The following is a 14,963-nucleotide window of genomic DNA, read 5'->3' as shown; positions in this document are numbered from 1 at the left end:
CTATCCTTGAGCATTTTAAAATTTTTAAAATATTTTAATTTTAATTTTTATCCTTGAGCTTTCTCAAGGCTAGTACTCTGCCACTTGAAGCATATCACCACTTCTGGCATTTTCTGTGTATGTTGTGCGGAGGAATCAAACCAAGGGCTTTATGTGCGCAAGGCATGCACTCTACAACTAGGCCACACTCCCAGCCCTGTTTGTATTTATTTTAAAACTTTACATATGGTAGTGCCATAATGTTCAAACTCCCAAGCATTTGTTCCACATGATAGTTTTGAGTTTTGCATATATATATATATGTATATATGGCTTCATTTTTTTTTTTTGTGGTTCATGGGGCTTGAATTTGGCCTGGGCATTGTCCCTGAGCTCTTCAACTCATGGCTACTGCCCTACCCTTGAGCCAAATTCTACTTACTGTTTTCTAGAGATTAATTGTAATAAGAGTCTCAGGTCCTTTTATGCCTGGGCTGGCTTTGAATGTTGATCCTCAGATCTCAGCCTCCAGAGTAGCTAGGATTACAGGCACAAGCCAGAGCACCCGGCTATGGCTTCAAGTTTATCTTTTTGTTGATATGTTAGGTTCGAAACATTCTTCTTCATACTATGAAAATTGCCACAAACTTTTCACATTTCTCATTCTTAGTGCCATTTATTTGGTTTATTGTTAGTCTCCTTTTTCTTTTTTGGATTAGCAATCATCTCACAGAGCCAGTTCTGAGTTTATCAGATCCCTAAAAGTCTAATAATGTTATTAGTTCTTACTTACAATTTTTATTTCCTTTTATGTTTTGATGTGTTATGTTTGCATTTTTAGCTTATACTATATTTCTAGTATTTTAATATATTTGCAAGCTTCCCTCCTTTTTTTCTACACTACAATTCCCAGGTGTCTACACTACAATTCACAGATATCAAAGCCAGCTATTTCTAAATAGTTTGTAATTTCAGGATATTTCCATTTTATCTCAAAACAAAAAAATGGTTGAAAGGATGACATTAATAAAGGTATATTTGTACTCGTAAACTGCTTTGTTAAATGGCAACTACTTTGTTATGTTTATAATTACTTAAAGATAAAAACAAAATATTAACTGAGCAGGCTACCTCATAAACATGATCCATAATCTTGTTAGGCTTTTGTTAACTTTTTTTTTGCCAGTCCTAGGCTTGAGCTCAGGGCCTGAATACTGTCTTGGACTTTCTCAAGGCTAGAGCTCTACCACTTGAGCCTCAGCACCACTTCCAGCTTTTTTCTATGTATGTGGTACCGAGGAATTGAACCCGGGTCTTCGTGCATGCAAGTCAAACACTCTACCACTAGGACAAACTCCTGGCCCTCAAGATTTATTTTTAAAGCTCAAGGGAATGTTCTGTTGTGTGATTATTTTTTATCATGATCTGCCTTTGTGCTTCTTAACTGTTGGTGTGATTCCTTATTCCCTCTTGTGGCATTTCTGTGTCACCTGGAAAGTAACAGGTTTATGACTTACAATGTCAATACAGGTGTGCAACCAAAATAACTTCCTAAAATTGCATTTTCACTGAACTCAATCCCCACTCCCTGAAGGCAAAACAGCATTCCTTTTTGATCTGAGGTTATTCAATCTCTTCTAGTTTTTAACATAGCCCATTGAGGATTTAAACTAGGTCAGTCTGAAATGCTCTCTGTTTCCTTCCTTCCTTCCTTCCTTCCTTCCTTCCTTCCTTCCTTCCTTCCTTCCTTCCTTCCTTCCTTCCTTCCTTCCTCCCTTCCTTCCTCCCTCCCTCCCTCCCGTCCTCCCTTCCTCCCTGTTCCTCCTCCCATCCCGCCCCCCCCTCTCTTTTTCTCTCATGACCCGAATTTCCTGGGGCTTTATGTAACACTCTGATGTTGAATGTAAGACATTTACCTCTTGTTGCTAAGTGCTTAGGCTGTTGTTGTTTGATCCATGACTTCTTCTTTCTTGACAGATAAGTGCGCTGTGTCCTCTTTGTGTAAATGTTAGTTTCTTCTGGCTTCGAGATCTTCTCAGCAATTTCAATGTAGGGATGCCAGTGTTTTTGTTCTCATTATCTAGATCCCTCCATTAACCATTGTTCAGATATTCAGTAGCCAAGTTGAGTATAGAGTCTTTGAAAGGTTTTCAGTTGGCCTAGGGAGTGATGCGTGGTCATCACCTCTCCCAGGTATTTCTTCATGGAACAGAGATCTATGTCATTTTCTTGACACTCAGGATTTAGGGATATAGGAACAATAAACTCTTCTTGAAGATTTAGAAAACAGCTATAAAATTAGAGATACCCTCTGATTTTCTCCTCATTTATAATTCAAGAAATTCTACTGTTAGAATATTATTTTCTATTTTACGTAAGGGAATAACTCTATTATAATGTGAATTTTATGTTCATATTCTAAAGTTTCTTCTTCTTGTCTTCCAGGATTGCCTATGGTAGTGAAAGACCCATTTTTGAAATGTTCAAAGAAACTCTTTTATCTTTCAACATAGTTTCTTGTAATAAAAGCTTTGTAATCAAGATTTTTGGCAGTATTGGAGTTTGAACTCAGGGACTTGGAGGTGGCTACTCAATACCTTGAGTCACTTCCCTTGTCCTCTGTGCTTTAGTTATTGTTTATTTTTTTCAGAAAATATCCTACTTTTTGTTGGTTGAGCCTGGAGTGCAGTCTTGCTACTGAAGCTTACCGCCCAGATGGGATAATAAACACACTCATCCCAGCCCTTTTCTGTTGAGGAAAAAAAAAACACATTTTTTTTCTAACAACTTTCCTGTGAGTTAGCCATGGACTGTGATCCTCTTGATTACTGCTTCTTGAGTAGCTCGGATGATTGCTGTTGTGAAACATAATTCAATTATCTTTTCAGTGCATCCAAATCTATTTAGAAATTTGACAAGTTTCTTTAGGCCATGATATATCAGGGGAAGTGTATACTAAAAAATCACATTTTAAATCCAGGAGGTAAAACAAGGGTTACCTGTACACAAGACATTGGGTGGTGATCATGGGAATTAAAATGTTCAAAAAGGCTGATTTTATCTTTGGAAATGCTACTTGGATTTTTCAGATGTGGCATTTTCAACCTCTGTTCTATGTCATCATCACGACTCTCAAGATATTCTACATCAAGATGGTCCTTGCATGCATGAGACAGTTGAACAAATGAGCCTCAATATGTTATATCGTCTCCTTCTCCTTTTGCCTGCTCATCAATTCACGATGATGTAGGCTCAGTGACCTCTTCTTTGCTCTCTGTATGACTCGGACCCAACTTGCTATGGTTCTGTTCATCAGCCAGTCTTTTTTCCTATCTGCAGTCAGGTTGGGCAAGGTAAAACCTCTCAACCATTCTCCTACATCACTAAAGCTGGGTTGATCTTCAGGATTCCAGCTTTAATCTATGTATATAATGATCGAGGCGAGTCCCTGCTAAGAGAAAAGGCTATGATCATGTTCCCACACAGTAGTGAACCCCAGACTGAACTTTCCAATTTTATTAGGCAAGGAACAAGACACAAAAGAGGCCCTGAGGAAAGCTTTTTAATAAAGCAGAGTTGTTCTAATTATCTTCACAGCTCTGGAAGATGCTCAACAGCTACCTCCATCTGGGCTCTCATTATCATTTCCAAGTGTTCATGCATACCAGGCATGAGACAAGGCCCCCAGAGGTAGGAACTTTTCAATAACGAGTTTCCCATGAGTCCTAGCACCAGAGAAGGCAGTTCTAGACAGAGGCATAATATTACCAAAGGAATTCCATACTATAGTGGAGAAAGTGATAAAGATTTGGATTTCGCGGATTTGTAAAAACAGAGAAAGCTGACACCAATAGTAACATTAATACAGGGCTAGAAAAGTGAAAAATGGGACAGGGAGATGAGAAGTAGACAGCTGCGTAATGGAGTTTGGCCAACAAGAAATGCTTTGTCATCAGTGACAAAGCATATTTCCTTACATGGCTGGAGATGTCACATTTAATTTGAAGGATTACAAATGTGTTCCTGAATAAGAAGCTGTATGTGAAATGCTTAACACAGTGCTCAGGCATGCTGTTTATTTCTGACTATTACCATTGTTTTGAGTGGGAGCTACAGTCATTGAAGTCTTGTTAGAAGCTTTTGCCTCCATTTTCACATAACCAGCCGGTATGAACTGACTGTAATTAATGTACAAAGATACAGACCTGGAGGTAGTAGGAAGAAAGTGTGAATTTGGGAAGCATGTGTGGGAAACACATGCCTGTTTAGTGAAGATCAGGGTAACCTGCTAAAGAATGGCTCTTCTGCCTTGTTTTATTTTCCCCCAACCTTTTTGAGATTGGTGCTGTCATCCCTAATATACAAAGATATTGAAGTGCAAAAATATTTTGCCTGCTTCCTAAGATTACATAGTTGAAATGGTTGGGCCTAGATTTCAACCTAAGCAGTTTGACCCCAGAACCTGTGATCTCTCCAAACTCACACTTTCTTTCTGGTAAACTCTTAGTAGCTGTAGAATGCCAGCTGAAAGACCTCAGTCAAATAGAAGCTGTGTTCCCACCTTGGTGAATGCTTCTAATTGTGTCTCCCTTCTTCTTAAAGAAGTACATTCACTTCATTTGTTTTTAATCATTATTATAAGGGTCATGTCCAGAGGGTTTATAGTTACATAAATAAAGTTGAGTACATTTCTTTTGGGCCAAAGTCATCCCTTTCTTCATTCTCTTCCACTTTGCATTTCCTTTGTAAGAAAGAATATTTTCTACCTAGGGAAGGGAAATTTAGAAATCCTTCACCAGAATTTCAGAATTGTTTTTTTTTTTTTTGCCACACACCTGCTTATCTTCCTTCCTTCCTTCCTTCCTTCCTTCCTTCCTTCCTTCCTTCCTTCCTTCCTTCCTTCCTTTTCTTCTTTCTTTCTCTCTCTCTCTTCCCCTCCCTCCCTCATGTCCTCCCTCCCTCCCTTCCTCCCTCTAGCTTCCATTCTCCCTCTCTCCCTCCTGTCCCTCCTTTCCTCCCCTTCTCTTTCTCTCTAAAATTTTTATTAGCATATGCTAATTATATAAAGGGGTTCCTTGTGACAATTCAATATATGCCTACAATGTACCTTCGTCAAACTGACTTCTCCATCTCTCTCCCTCAACCCCTCTCCCCCTTCTTAAAGAAACATTAACAGATTTTGTTATATTTTCCATACCTGCATATAAAGTACTTCAACCACATTCTCACTCATTCCCTCTTTCCATGGGTCTCCCCCATCACTGGTACCCATGTCTCAATATAGCCTTTATCAATACAATTTGGGGGTTTGTGTTAATTTTGGTAGAATGAAGGAAAAAGGAAGCAGGTCATGTTTCCTACTTGAGGTAACCGTACAGATCAGAGTGGACACAAGTGTAAATAATATGTTAATGGAGACGGGAAATGGGATAGACCCGAACACCTTAATAGTAAGACTTGGAATGCCCTCAAGATTTTTGAGGGAGGGGGTTTCTAGACTTCATGGTACCTAAAGATAGGAAAATGATAGTTTTAATATTATTTTTATACAGGTATGAGATGTGAGTTTGAACATTATTTTGGACAAACCTCTCTGCATTTTCTGGCCTCTCTTGTAGCTTTGTTGAGGCTTCAAACCCTTCTCTGAGCCTTTGCATTCTTGGTGCAAGGTGGAATCTCTTTTTCTCAGTCCCATGGAGCTTTTGTGAAGATAGACAAAGAGAGAATGTTTTGAAGTGGCTAAAGATGCTCCGCTTCTGCCAGGATTAGATCTTATTAAGTTGAAAGTCTTGTATTTTCTTTCTTTTTCACATGGAGAATAGAGAGGAAGGAAGTAGGAAATCTCTAGATGACTGAAAGTCACCTGATAAACCTGTCTGCTAGAAGCTTTTTTGGTTTTTCCCTCTCATTTAATATATATATATATGATCAAAAATAACATGTAGAGTCTTTGTCAAGGTGAATTGGACACACACACACGCATATATGTATATATATATATATATGGTATATTCCAAAATTAGGGTAATGTATAGCTTATTTTGGGCTGAGGCAAAAGGAAAATCTGGAATCTTGTAAGGCTTGCATTAAAGGTTTGCTTTCTTCATGATATATATTTTAATAACTGTTATTTATGAAAATATTATATGAACACAGTTATCTCACTTAGCCAGGCATTGTCATTTAATGAATGGGCCAGTGACTTATACAACTCACCCTAATTCTGAGCTTGACGCCTAATTTTCAGATTCTCAAAACTATGAGATTCAAAATACAAAAACATCGGAGCATTCATGTAAACCCACTTCAGTGAAAAAGTCCACACTGACCTCATGTAACTCCCAATCAAAACCTAAGCACACTAAATCTTGTGTATTAAATTTTATTTTCAGACTCTTGTGTTCAAGGTCTATATGAAATGGATGAGAATTTCACGTTTAGACTTGAGTGCCATCCCCAAGGTCTCTAATTATGTATATGTAAGTATTTGCAAATATAAAAGCCTTTGAAATCTTTGTTGTAATTAGCTTCAGGTAGTTGTACAAAAGAGGTGCCAGTTAACAGAGCACTTTTTTTTGAGTGTCACCTCTTCCACATTCTCACCTCCCTTTGACTCACCACTTCCCTTCCCTTTCTTAATTTTTGGGTACATACAATTGATTCTTGACTGTATTTCCCCCTCTTTCCCATCATTTGTCTGACCCTCTCCCCTTGGCCCCACCCTGTTCTCACATGTACCCATTTCCTGGTGCTAATTTTGTTGGGTCTTGAAGCATTTGAAATCTCAAAGCATTTTGGAAAAGGGTGGGTCAACTGTGCCATCCTGCACTGCCACCAGAGCTCCTCTGCTCTGTCCATGTCTGCCCACACTGATCTCTTTGTCTACAGAATTTTGTTCATTATGCCCATATCCTCATCTCTTTCTCAACTGTCAAAAATCGTCTGGTGAGGGAAAATTTCCCTGTTCTACCCTACCCCATGTCTAGGAATCTCCACGACACATTACTCAGGTGCTTGTCACTTTGCAGGATGGACAATATTCTCTTCTATTAGGTTGCAGAGTTCTTTTGTATCTTTTGCTCCTTATGAATCAACCACATCATCCCGTTGGCTCTTAGTTCTCGTCAGTGTCAGAGTGAGTAACTACCTCTGCACCCTGTCATCCTCCTTACTTCCTTATTGAATTGGGATTTGTTGGGATTCAAGTTAACAAAATGCGAATTTGGAGCTTCAAAGATTCTACTGTGTCAAAGATGCCCAGAGCTGACAAAGGACAGGCCAACAAGAAGACCTTGCCAAAATCATCTCTGGACAACATCCCAGGCTGTCACTTTCCCCCTCATTTCACTTGTATTTAAGGAAGTAAAAAGACAGAGAGTTAATGGGACACCTGACTCCCAGAGAGAGCAGTCAGAAAGCACAATGAATGCATCTTGTTCAGGTCTCAGGTAAGGAGATCCATTGGTCCGCTCAGTCAATGTGAATGAATGACTGCTGCATTGGAACATAGTCACACGAGTTAAGGGTGGCATCTTGCAAACTTATGGCATTGTTTCCATTGGACAAAGTAAATCCCGAGACATCTGAATCCTCAAAGGACTGTGAAAAATTGGGATTCAGGTCTTTAAAACTCAACTCGGCTGGTATGTGTTGGGGATTTGGGAAATGGGATAAGGAGATGAGAATCTTCTTTCTTCCCATGTGAGAGGGACCAGGTGCCTTGTTAAAAATCCACATGAGTAATAATCGCTTCTCCTTAGAGGCCACTTTAACCATTGCCTGGGGACTTCAGAGGTGGTGTAGCATTTGTTAAATTTTCTCTTAAAGGAATTTTTGTTGGAGCCAGAAACTGCTGTCCTAGAATGGAACTGAACAAGAGCCAGAGAGAGAATGCATCCTCCTAAGCAGGTTTAGCAGCTCATGGGAACAAAAAGGAAGAGAAGAGAGTCCTTGACTGGAATAAAATTGGCCAGAAGGATCTTGAAGGTCACTGTGTGTGTGTGTGTGTGTGTGTGTGTGTGTGTGTGTGTGTGTGTGTGTGTGTGTGTGCATGCACATGAAATTTGGAAAGAGACATTGGGTCTGATTGACCCAGTGCCATAACTAAGTAGGTTTCGAAGGGAAACAGGAGGTGTCTAGACTTCAAACTGCTTAGCACAATGCTTTCCCCATCACACCCCTAGATTGCTTCTTAAAAATGATTCAAAACATGACTTTATTTTTTATTATTGTGGTGTTGCACAGAGGGGCTACCATTTCATAAGTCATGTAATGAGTACATTTCTTTTTGAGACAATGTTACCTCCTTCCTTTACTTTCTCCCACTTTCCCCCCTCCCATCCCTGCCCACAAGTTACATAGTTGACTTTTCACATAGTGTATGCTGAATAGCAGGAGTGCCTTTGTTCATCTTCCTCCTTATCTCTGCATCTTTCCCCCAGGCTTCTCTGAGAGCCAAAACACTCATCACACACCATCACTAACAACCATAATGAAAAGCCTCCATGTTTCCATTTCCTCGAGTTTATTTCAATAAATAATATTTTTTAAAATCATTTTACTTTTTTTGCAGTCAGTGGTGGGACTTGAACTCGGAGCCTGGGTGTTGTCCCTGAGTTTTTGTGCTCAAGGCTAGTGCTCTATCACTTGAGCCACAATTCCACTTTCAATAGATAGTATTTAAAATGTTCAGAGTAGTTACATTCTTGGGGTTCTCCCCTGTGTGCCCAGAGTCCTGTATAGGATATCAGAGCCAGTTACATTTTAGATCTAGCTTTCACATATGAGAAAACATGTGCCATTTATCTCTCTCAGTCTGGCTTACCACATTTAGTAAGATTTGTTCCCTGAAAATGATATAATCTTATCCTTTCTCATGCATGGGTAAAATTCCATTGTGTTCAAGTATTACGTTTTATGTTTTTATTAAACCACTCATCTGTTGCAGAATATCTGGGCTGTTTCCATAAGTTGGTTAGTGTGAGTAATGCAGCAATGAACATAGATGTGCAAGTGTCTTTACTGTAGAAACAGAGGGAAAGAAATGACCTATTAGAGACTAAGGGAAATAGTAGAGGATGACCTAGGAGATAACACTGAGCTGGGATTCAGGATGTGACTTGGCCTTTTTGGTTCATACACAATCCAGGTCATGAGATTCAATTTCCTTTATTTATTATTATCCTAGTAGGTCTGTACAATATCAGACTGCCAAAGTATTTTGCTTTGAAGGTGACTATTTTTCTGCATCCTGTGACTCTGCCAAAGGACATTCTGTTGGCTTAAATTTCTCCAGAAGCCTTCAGATGTTAAAGACTGCAGTGCTGGCCTTTGTGTTGTTGAGGGACTTCTGAGTACTGCCTGAGAAAAACCATGGGAAGTACATGAAAACATGTCATAAGGTAAACAGAGCTGTTGCTGCTGCTGCTGCTGCTGCTGTTATTTCTCCTCCCCCTCCTCTTCCTCCTCCTCCTTTTCCTCCTCTTTCTCCTCTTCCTTTTCCTCTTCCTCCTCCTCCTTTTCCTCCTTCTCCCCCTCCTCCTCCTCTCCTTCCTCTTCCCCCTCTTCCTCTTCCTCCTACTCTTCCTCCTCCTCCTCCTCCTCTTCCTCCTCCTCCTCTTTCCTTTGCTAGTCCTAGGGCTTGAACTCAGGCCTGGGCACTGTCCCCGGGCTTTCTAAGGCTAGCACTCTATCACTTGAGCCACAACACCACTTCTAGCTTTTTCTATGTATGCGGTACCAAGGAATCAAACCCAGAGCTTCATGAGTGCTAGGCAAGCTCTTCACCACTAGGCCACACTCATGGCCCTAGAAGCAGAGCTTTTTTGTCCAGCTTTGTTCTTAGTGGTATTGCCCCACTTTTCCTGCTGTGCCATCTTGGTCTTGAAACTGGGTTATGACTTGATTCCCTCATTTGTAGAAGATGGAAGAGAAAAGTACCTTCCTTATAAAGTAAGGATTAAATGAGTTAATATGTTATCACGTGGAACAACATAATGCTTATAAAACGCACTTAGTGAAAAAGAAATCAGAGGTTGCATGATCACATCAGTTTGCTGTTAAGTAAGCACACTGTCAGGTTGAGGATAGACATGTGAACCCAAGAATGACTTAGTGCCTTCATTGTTTATTTCTTTATTTTTGGATCAATTTTAGTGAGCTTTTATATTCTAGATGTTTTCTACTCTAAAAAAAATAGAATTGGAAGCCAGGCACTGGTGGCTCATGCTTATAATCCTAACTACTCAGGAGGCTGAGATGTGAGAACCAAGGTTCAAAGCCAGCTAAGGCACTAAAGTCTATGAGACTCTTATTTCCAATTGACCACTAAAAACTGGAATTGGCACTGTGGCTCAAGTGGTAGAGTGCCAGTGAGTTGAAGAGCTCAGGACAGCACCCAGGCCCAGAGTTCAAGCCCCATGATCTACCAAAAAAAAAAATATATATATATAGAATTAGTCACTTTAAGGTGCTTCATATCTCATTTGATAACTTTATCCTATAAAAAATAGAAAGCCTTTAGTATGTGCTGAGTTCCAAGGGCACACAGTGACTGGAGAAGGCCGAGTCAAGACAGGTTCATCATAAAAAGAATGATCTGAGCTGAGTGTTTGGAGTCAGTGTAAGAGCTGAGAAGGATCTTGGGGATTGGCAGGATCAGGGTTCTGAACAGAAAAGGTGTTCTGCCAAAAGAACAGAGCTACAAGAGAACTGGAGAAGCTGCCAATAGCCTGCAATGACTGGCAAAATTGTCGAAGGGTGAGCGGAGAACTGTGCCTGTGAAGGCTGGGAGGAAGTAAGTAGGGAGACATAGGGCCATTCCCAACATAGCTGAGTCTAAGGGACACACTATTCATGAAGGGGCACCATACCACTTTTTCTTTTTTCTTTTCTTTTTTTTGCCAGTCCTGGGCTTGAGCACTGTCCTTGGACTTTCTCAAGGCTAGAGCTCTACCACTTGAGCCTCAGCACCACTTCCGGCTTTTTTCTATGTATGTGGTACCAAGGAATTGAACCCTGGTCTTTGTGCATGCTAGGCAAGCACTTGAACCACTAGGCCAAACTCCCGGCCCACCACTTTTTCTTTTTTAAACATGGAATGAGATATGAGCAAATTCAAGTATTAGAAAGATGAGAGAGAGAGAGAGAGAGAGAGAGAGAGAGAGAGAGAGAGAGAGAGAGAGAGAGAGAGAGAGAAAGAGAGAGAAAGAGAGAGACAGAGGCAGACAGACAGACAGACAGACAGACAGACAGACACACACACACACACACACACACACACAGACAGAGACAGAGAGAGAGAGTCTGCAGGTAGAGAACCACATGCCAAATAAGAACTAGCTATCCATTCCCAATGGAAACACAACAAAGCTTTGTCCCTGGTGATGATGTGAATCCGGGAAGGCCTCATACAGCTCCTTAGCAGCCAAGGTGTAAAAAAGCATGCTTTTTCTTTTCCTGGATATGTTTCCCCCTTCCACGTCTATTAAGATGGTTCCTGTGTAGCTCAGCACTTCCTTGAAGGGAGCGTCAAAGAACGACCACCTTCATGGTCCCACGCCAGCCAGGTATTTTGTCCCCAGTGTTTAGGCTCAGGGACAGCAAAGGCAGGTTAAAATATCATTTCCAGGTCCAGCGTGCTGGCTCCATGGCAGACACAAACCTCACCATGGTGACCGAATTTCTCCTGGTGGCGTTCACCCAGTACCCCGAACGGGCCCTCCCCCTCTTCCTCTTGTTTCTATCCATCTACCTCTCCACTCTGCTGGGGAACCTGGGCATGATTGTGGTGATCCGTGTGGATGGCCGGCTGCACACCCCGATGTATGACCTCCTGAGTCACCTGTCTTTCACGGACATCTGCTACGCGTCTGTCACGGTGCCCCAGACCATGGCTGCGCTCTGGGCGCACGGGGCCTCTCTGTCCTACGCTCGCTGTGAGGCTCAGTTCTTCCTGTTCACCTTCTTCGGTTCCATCGACTGCTACCTCCTGGCCCTTATGGCCTATGACCGGTATGTGGCCGTGTGTCAACCTCTGCTCTATGTCACCATCATGTCACAGAGGACTCGATGGGGCCTGGTGGCTGGAGCTTACATGGCCGGCCTCTCCAGTGCCTCGGTGAGGACCATCGCCGCGTTCTCTCTCTCCTTCTGTGGGGACAACCAGATCGACTTCATTTTCTGTGACCTCCCTCCTCTGCTGAAGCTGGCCTGCGGGGACAGCTCCACGCAGGAGGTGGTGATCCTCGTGTTCGCCGTCTTTGTCATCCCCGCGTGCATGGTGGTCATCTTAGCGTCCTACCTGTGCATTGTCGTGGCCATTCTCAAGATTCCTTCCCTGGATGGCCGGGCCAAGACCTTCTCCACCTGCGCCTCGCACCTCACCGCCGTGTCTCTCTTCTTTGGCACACTCATCTTCATGTATCTCAGGGACGGGTCTGGCCAGCCCTCGGAGAAGGAGCGGGTGGTGTCTGTGTTCTACACAGCCGTGATTCCCATGTTGAATCCCCTCATCTACAGTCTCAGGAACAAGGAAGTGAAAGAAGCCCTGGGGAAAATTCTCCACCGAGTCAAACTCCGCTCACCATGATCCCCAGAATTAAATAAGCATGTCGCGGCCCAAGGAAGGAAATAGAGAAAGCCTCAGAAGAGGTTGCAATCAGAGCTGCCACTTCCAGAACACCAGAGGTTCTGGATTTTAATCTTGCCCAATACAGGTATGTCTCGCCTGACCAGTCTGTGGATATAGAACACCTTTTTATTTTTTATTTTTTTTTTAGAACACCTTTTTATATTTGTAAGATGCTCCATGAAAATGTTCATCATATAAAAATATTGAACATAGTGTCTAATAGACACCTTGTACGAAGTTCTTGGGCTATGTAATTGGTAATAGTTTTACTTACTATATTTACTGCATTGCAGACATACAATCTGCCTGTGAATTTATCCATCTATCAATTCATGCATCAACCCATTTTGTATTTTGATTTCTCTTCATGTGAGTTTTTGATGTCGGCATTAACTGCAATGGACTTCAGGATTTTCTACTTTGTTTTTGGGCTAGTTCTAGGGCTTGAACTCAGGCCTAGGTATTGTCCTTTAATTTTTATGCTCAAAGCTAGCTTTTCACCCCTTGAGCCACAGCTCCACTTCTAACTTTTTGCTGGTTAATGGAGATAAGAATCTCAGGATTTTCTTGCTCTGACTTTAAATCACTGTTCTTACATCTCAGCCTTTGGAGTTGCTGGGATTACAAATGTAAGCCAGTAGTGTCCAACACAGATTCCTTTTATTTTATGTCAATAAAATTATGGCAATTTAGTGGCCTAATGGATGACACTGACTCATTTGAAGCACTCTTCAGATTCTGGTATTGATTCCTGAAGACCCATTCCATAAATTGCTTAAAAACATTGTTTCCCCTCTGGAAACATCCTGGTGTTTCCTCTGGCTCGCCTGTTCCTACTTCCATTTGTCATATTGCTTGCTTGAGAATCCCACATGGTTGAAGACATTCAGTCACTGCTCATATGCTATTTCTAGTGTTTGTGTCATCAGTTTTTACTGTGTTCTTTGAAGCTTTTGTGTGTGAGGCAGAGTATTGCGACTTTTCATGGCAAGGTGGCAGGAAGGTAACTCTGCCCATCCTGAGTCTCTATGCCCTGTGCCACGTTAGCCTGCATCGAAAGCCTCCTGAATGAAGCATATTGACTTCTTGCTTCTTGAACCACAGGTGCTGGCTTCCAAGGCATTGGAAAAGAACAGTTCCCATCTACTCACCCTTTCTTTACTTTCTTTGATTCTTATCTGAAGTCAAACTCCTTCTATCCTATCCTATGGAATAGTAAATAGACAAAATTCCAGCTATATGAATGATGTATGCAATAGTAGGTGGTAGTGTGCGCACGCGCGCGCTGAAATCTGAGGATCTTGGTTCAAAGCCAGCCTGGGCACGAAAGATAAAGAGACTCTTATCCCAATTAACTATTAGAAAATCTGTGGCTCAAGAAGTAGAGCCATAGCCTTGAACTCAGGGACAGTTCCCAGTCTCAGCCCCATAACTGACAAAAAAAGAAATACAGAAAAAGCAAGTTGAGAAAGATGGAAGCATCAGTGTACACAGTGCCAATGGATCATCAATTTGAGGTCACATATTAAAATAAAATGGGTCTACATCTTCAAAGAAGTTATTATTCTAGACCTCAGGACATTTTAGAATACAACTTAAAATTTTCATAAGAAATATTTTATCCTTTCAATAGTGTTTCATTTGAGTAATGAAAACCATGCTCCAAGTGGAAAGTTTCACCAAGGAGGATAATTAATGTCAGGGTCACGAGTTAATTTTATGGCAGGCGGTAGAAAATGTTAAGGAAAGAGTCAGAATTCTTGACTTAGTTTTTGAAATTCTCTCCTGATTAGAATAGACGGTGTGGTTTCTATGAGAATAAAAGGAGAAGTCGCTTTGTAGGAGACATGATTGGAAAGCAAGGCATACACTGTGCATTGAGAGAACAGGTTTCCAGGTCCAGAGCACATTTCTAAGTAAGCATGTAAAGATTTTCATTTAAGAAGAAAGGGACAAATGAAAAGATTGTAGGGACTTAAACATTGAAGTGTAAGTCATATAGAGCATTCTATATACTTTTTACACTATAATAACAACTCAGATGAAATTAAAAAACTGCCTTGTGTTAACATTTGGAAGGGGGGAAGAATTTTGATTAGGAAAAAATTGAGAATCATTGATAATAGGGAGATGATCTCACTGCAAATGGGTGTTAAGTGTGTGGGCTTGAAGTCTGGGCCTGGGAGTTTTCCTGAGCTCTTCAGCTCAACGTTACTGCCCTACCCCTGGAGCCAAAGCCCCATTTCCCGTTTTCTAGTGATTAATTGGAGATAAGAGTCTCTTGTTTTTTAGAGCCCGTGCTGGCTTTGAACTGTGATCTTCAGCAATTAGCCTCCTGAGTAGGGCCCGGCTT

General features: G+C 41.3%; 1 protein-coding gene across 1 annotated transcript; it reads left to right on the top strand.

Annotated features, from left to right (window-relative positions):
* Positions 1-11,626: 11,626 nt before the first annotated feature.
* Or9q1 (olfactory receptor family 9 subfamily Q member 1) lies at positions 11,627-12,744 on the top strand. The gene has a single exon (XM_090348734.1). The coding sequence runs from the start codon at positions 11,627-11,629 to the stop codon at positions 12,566-12,568; it is 942 nt and encodes a 313-aa protein (XP_090204860.1). The 3' UTR covers positions 12,569-12,744.
* Positions 12,745-14,963: the final 2,219 nt, after the last annotated feature.

The sequence above is a fragment of the Megascapheus bottae genome, chromosome 16 (genome assembly GCF_031878675.1).
Source record: "Megascapheus bottae isolate mThoBot1 chromosome 16, mThoBot2.hap1, whole genome shotgun sequence".
In the NCBI taxonomy this organism is placed as follows: Eukaryota; Metazoa; Chordata; class Mammalia; order Rodentia; family Geomyidae; genus Megascapheus; species Megascapheus bottae.
The sequence above is the reverse complement of the archived record's forward strand: the minus strand, read 5'-3'. Positions and strand labels throughout refer to the sequence as shown.

Bases quoted from the DNA above. Each gene is read 5' to 3' on its own strand.
- Or9q1 (XM_090348734.1), top strand. From the start codon at position 11,627: ATGGCAGACACAAACCTCACCATGGTGACCGAATTTCTCCTGGTGGCG.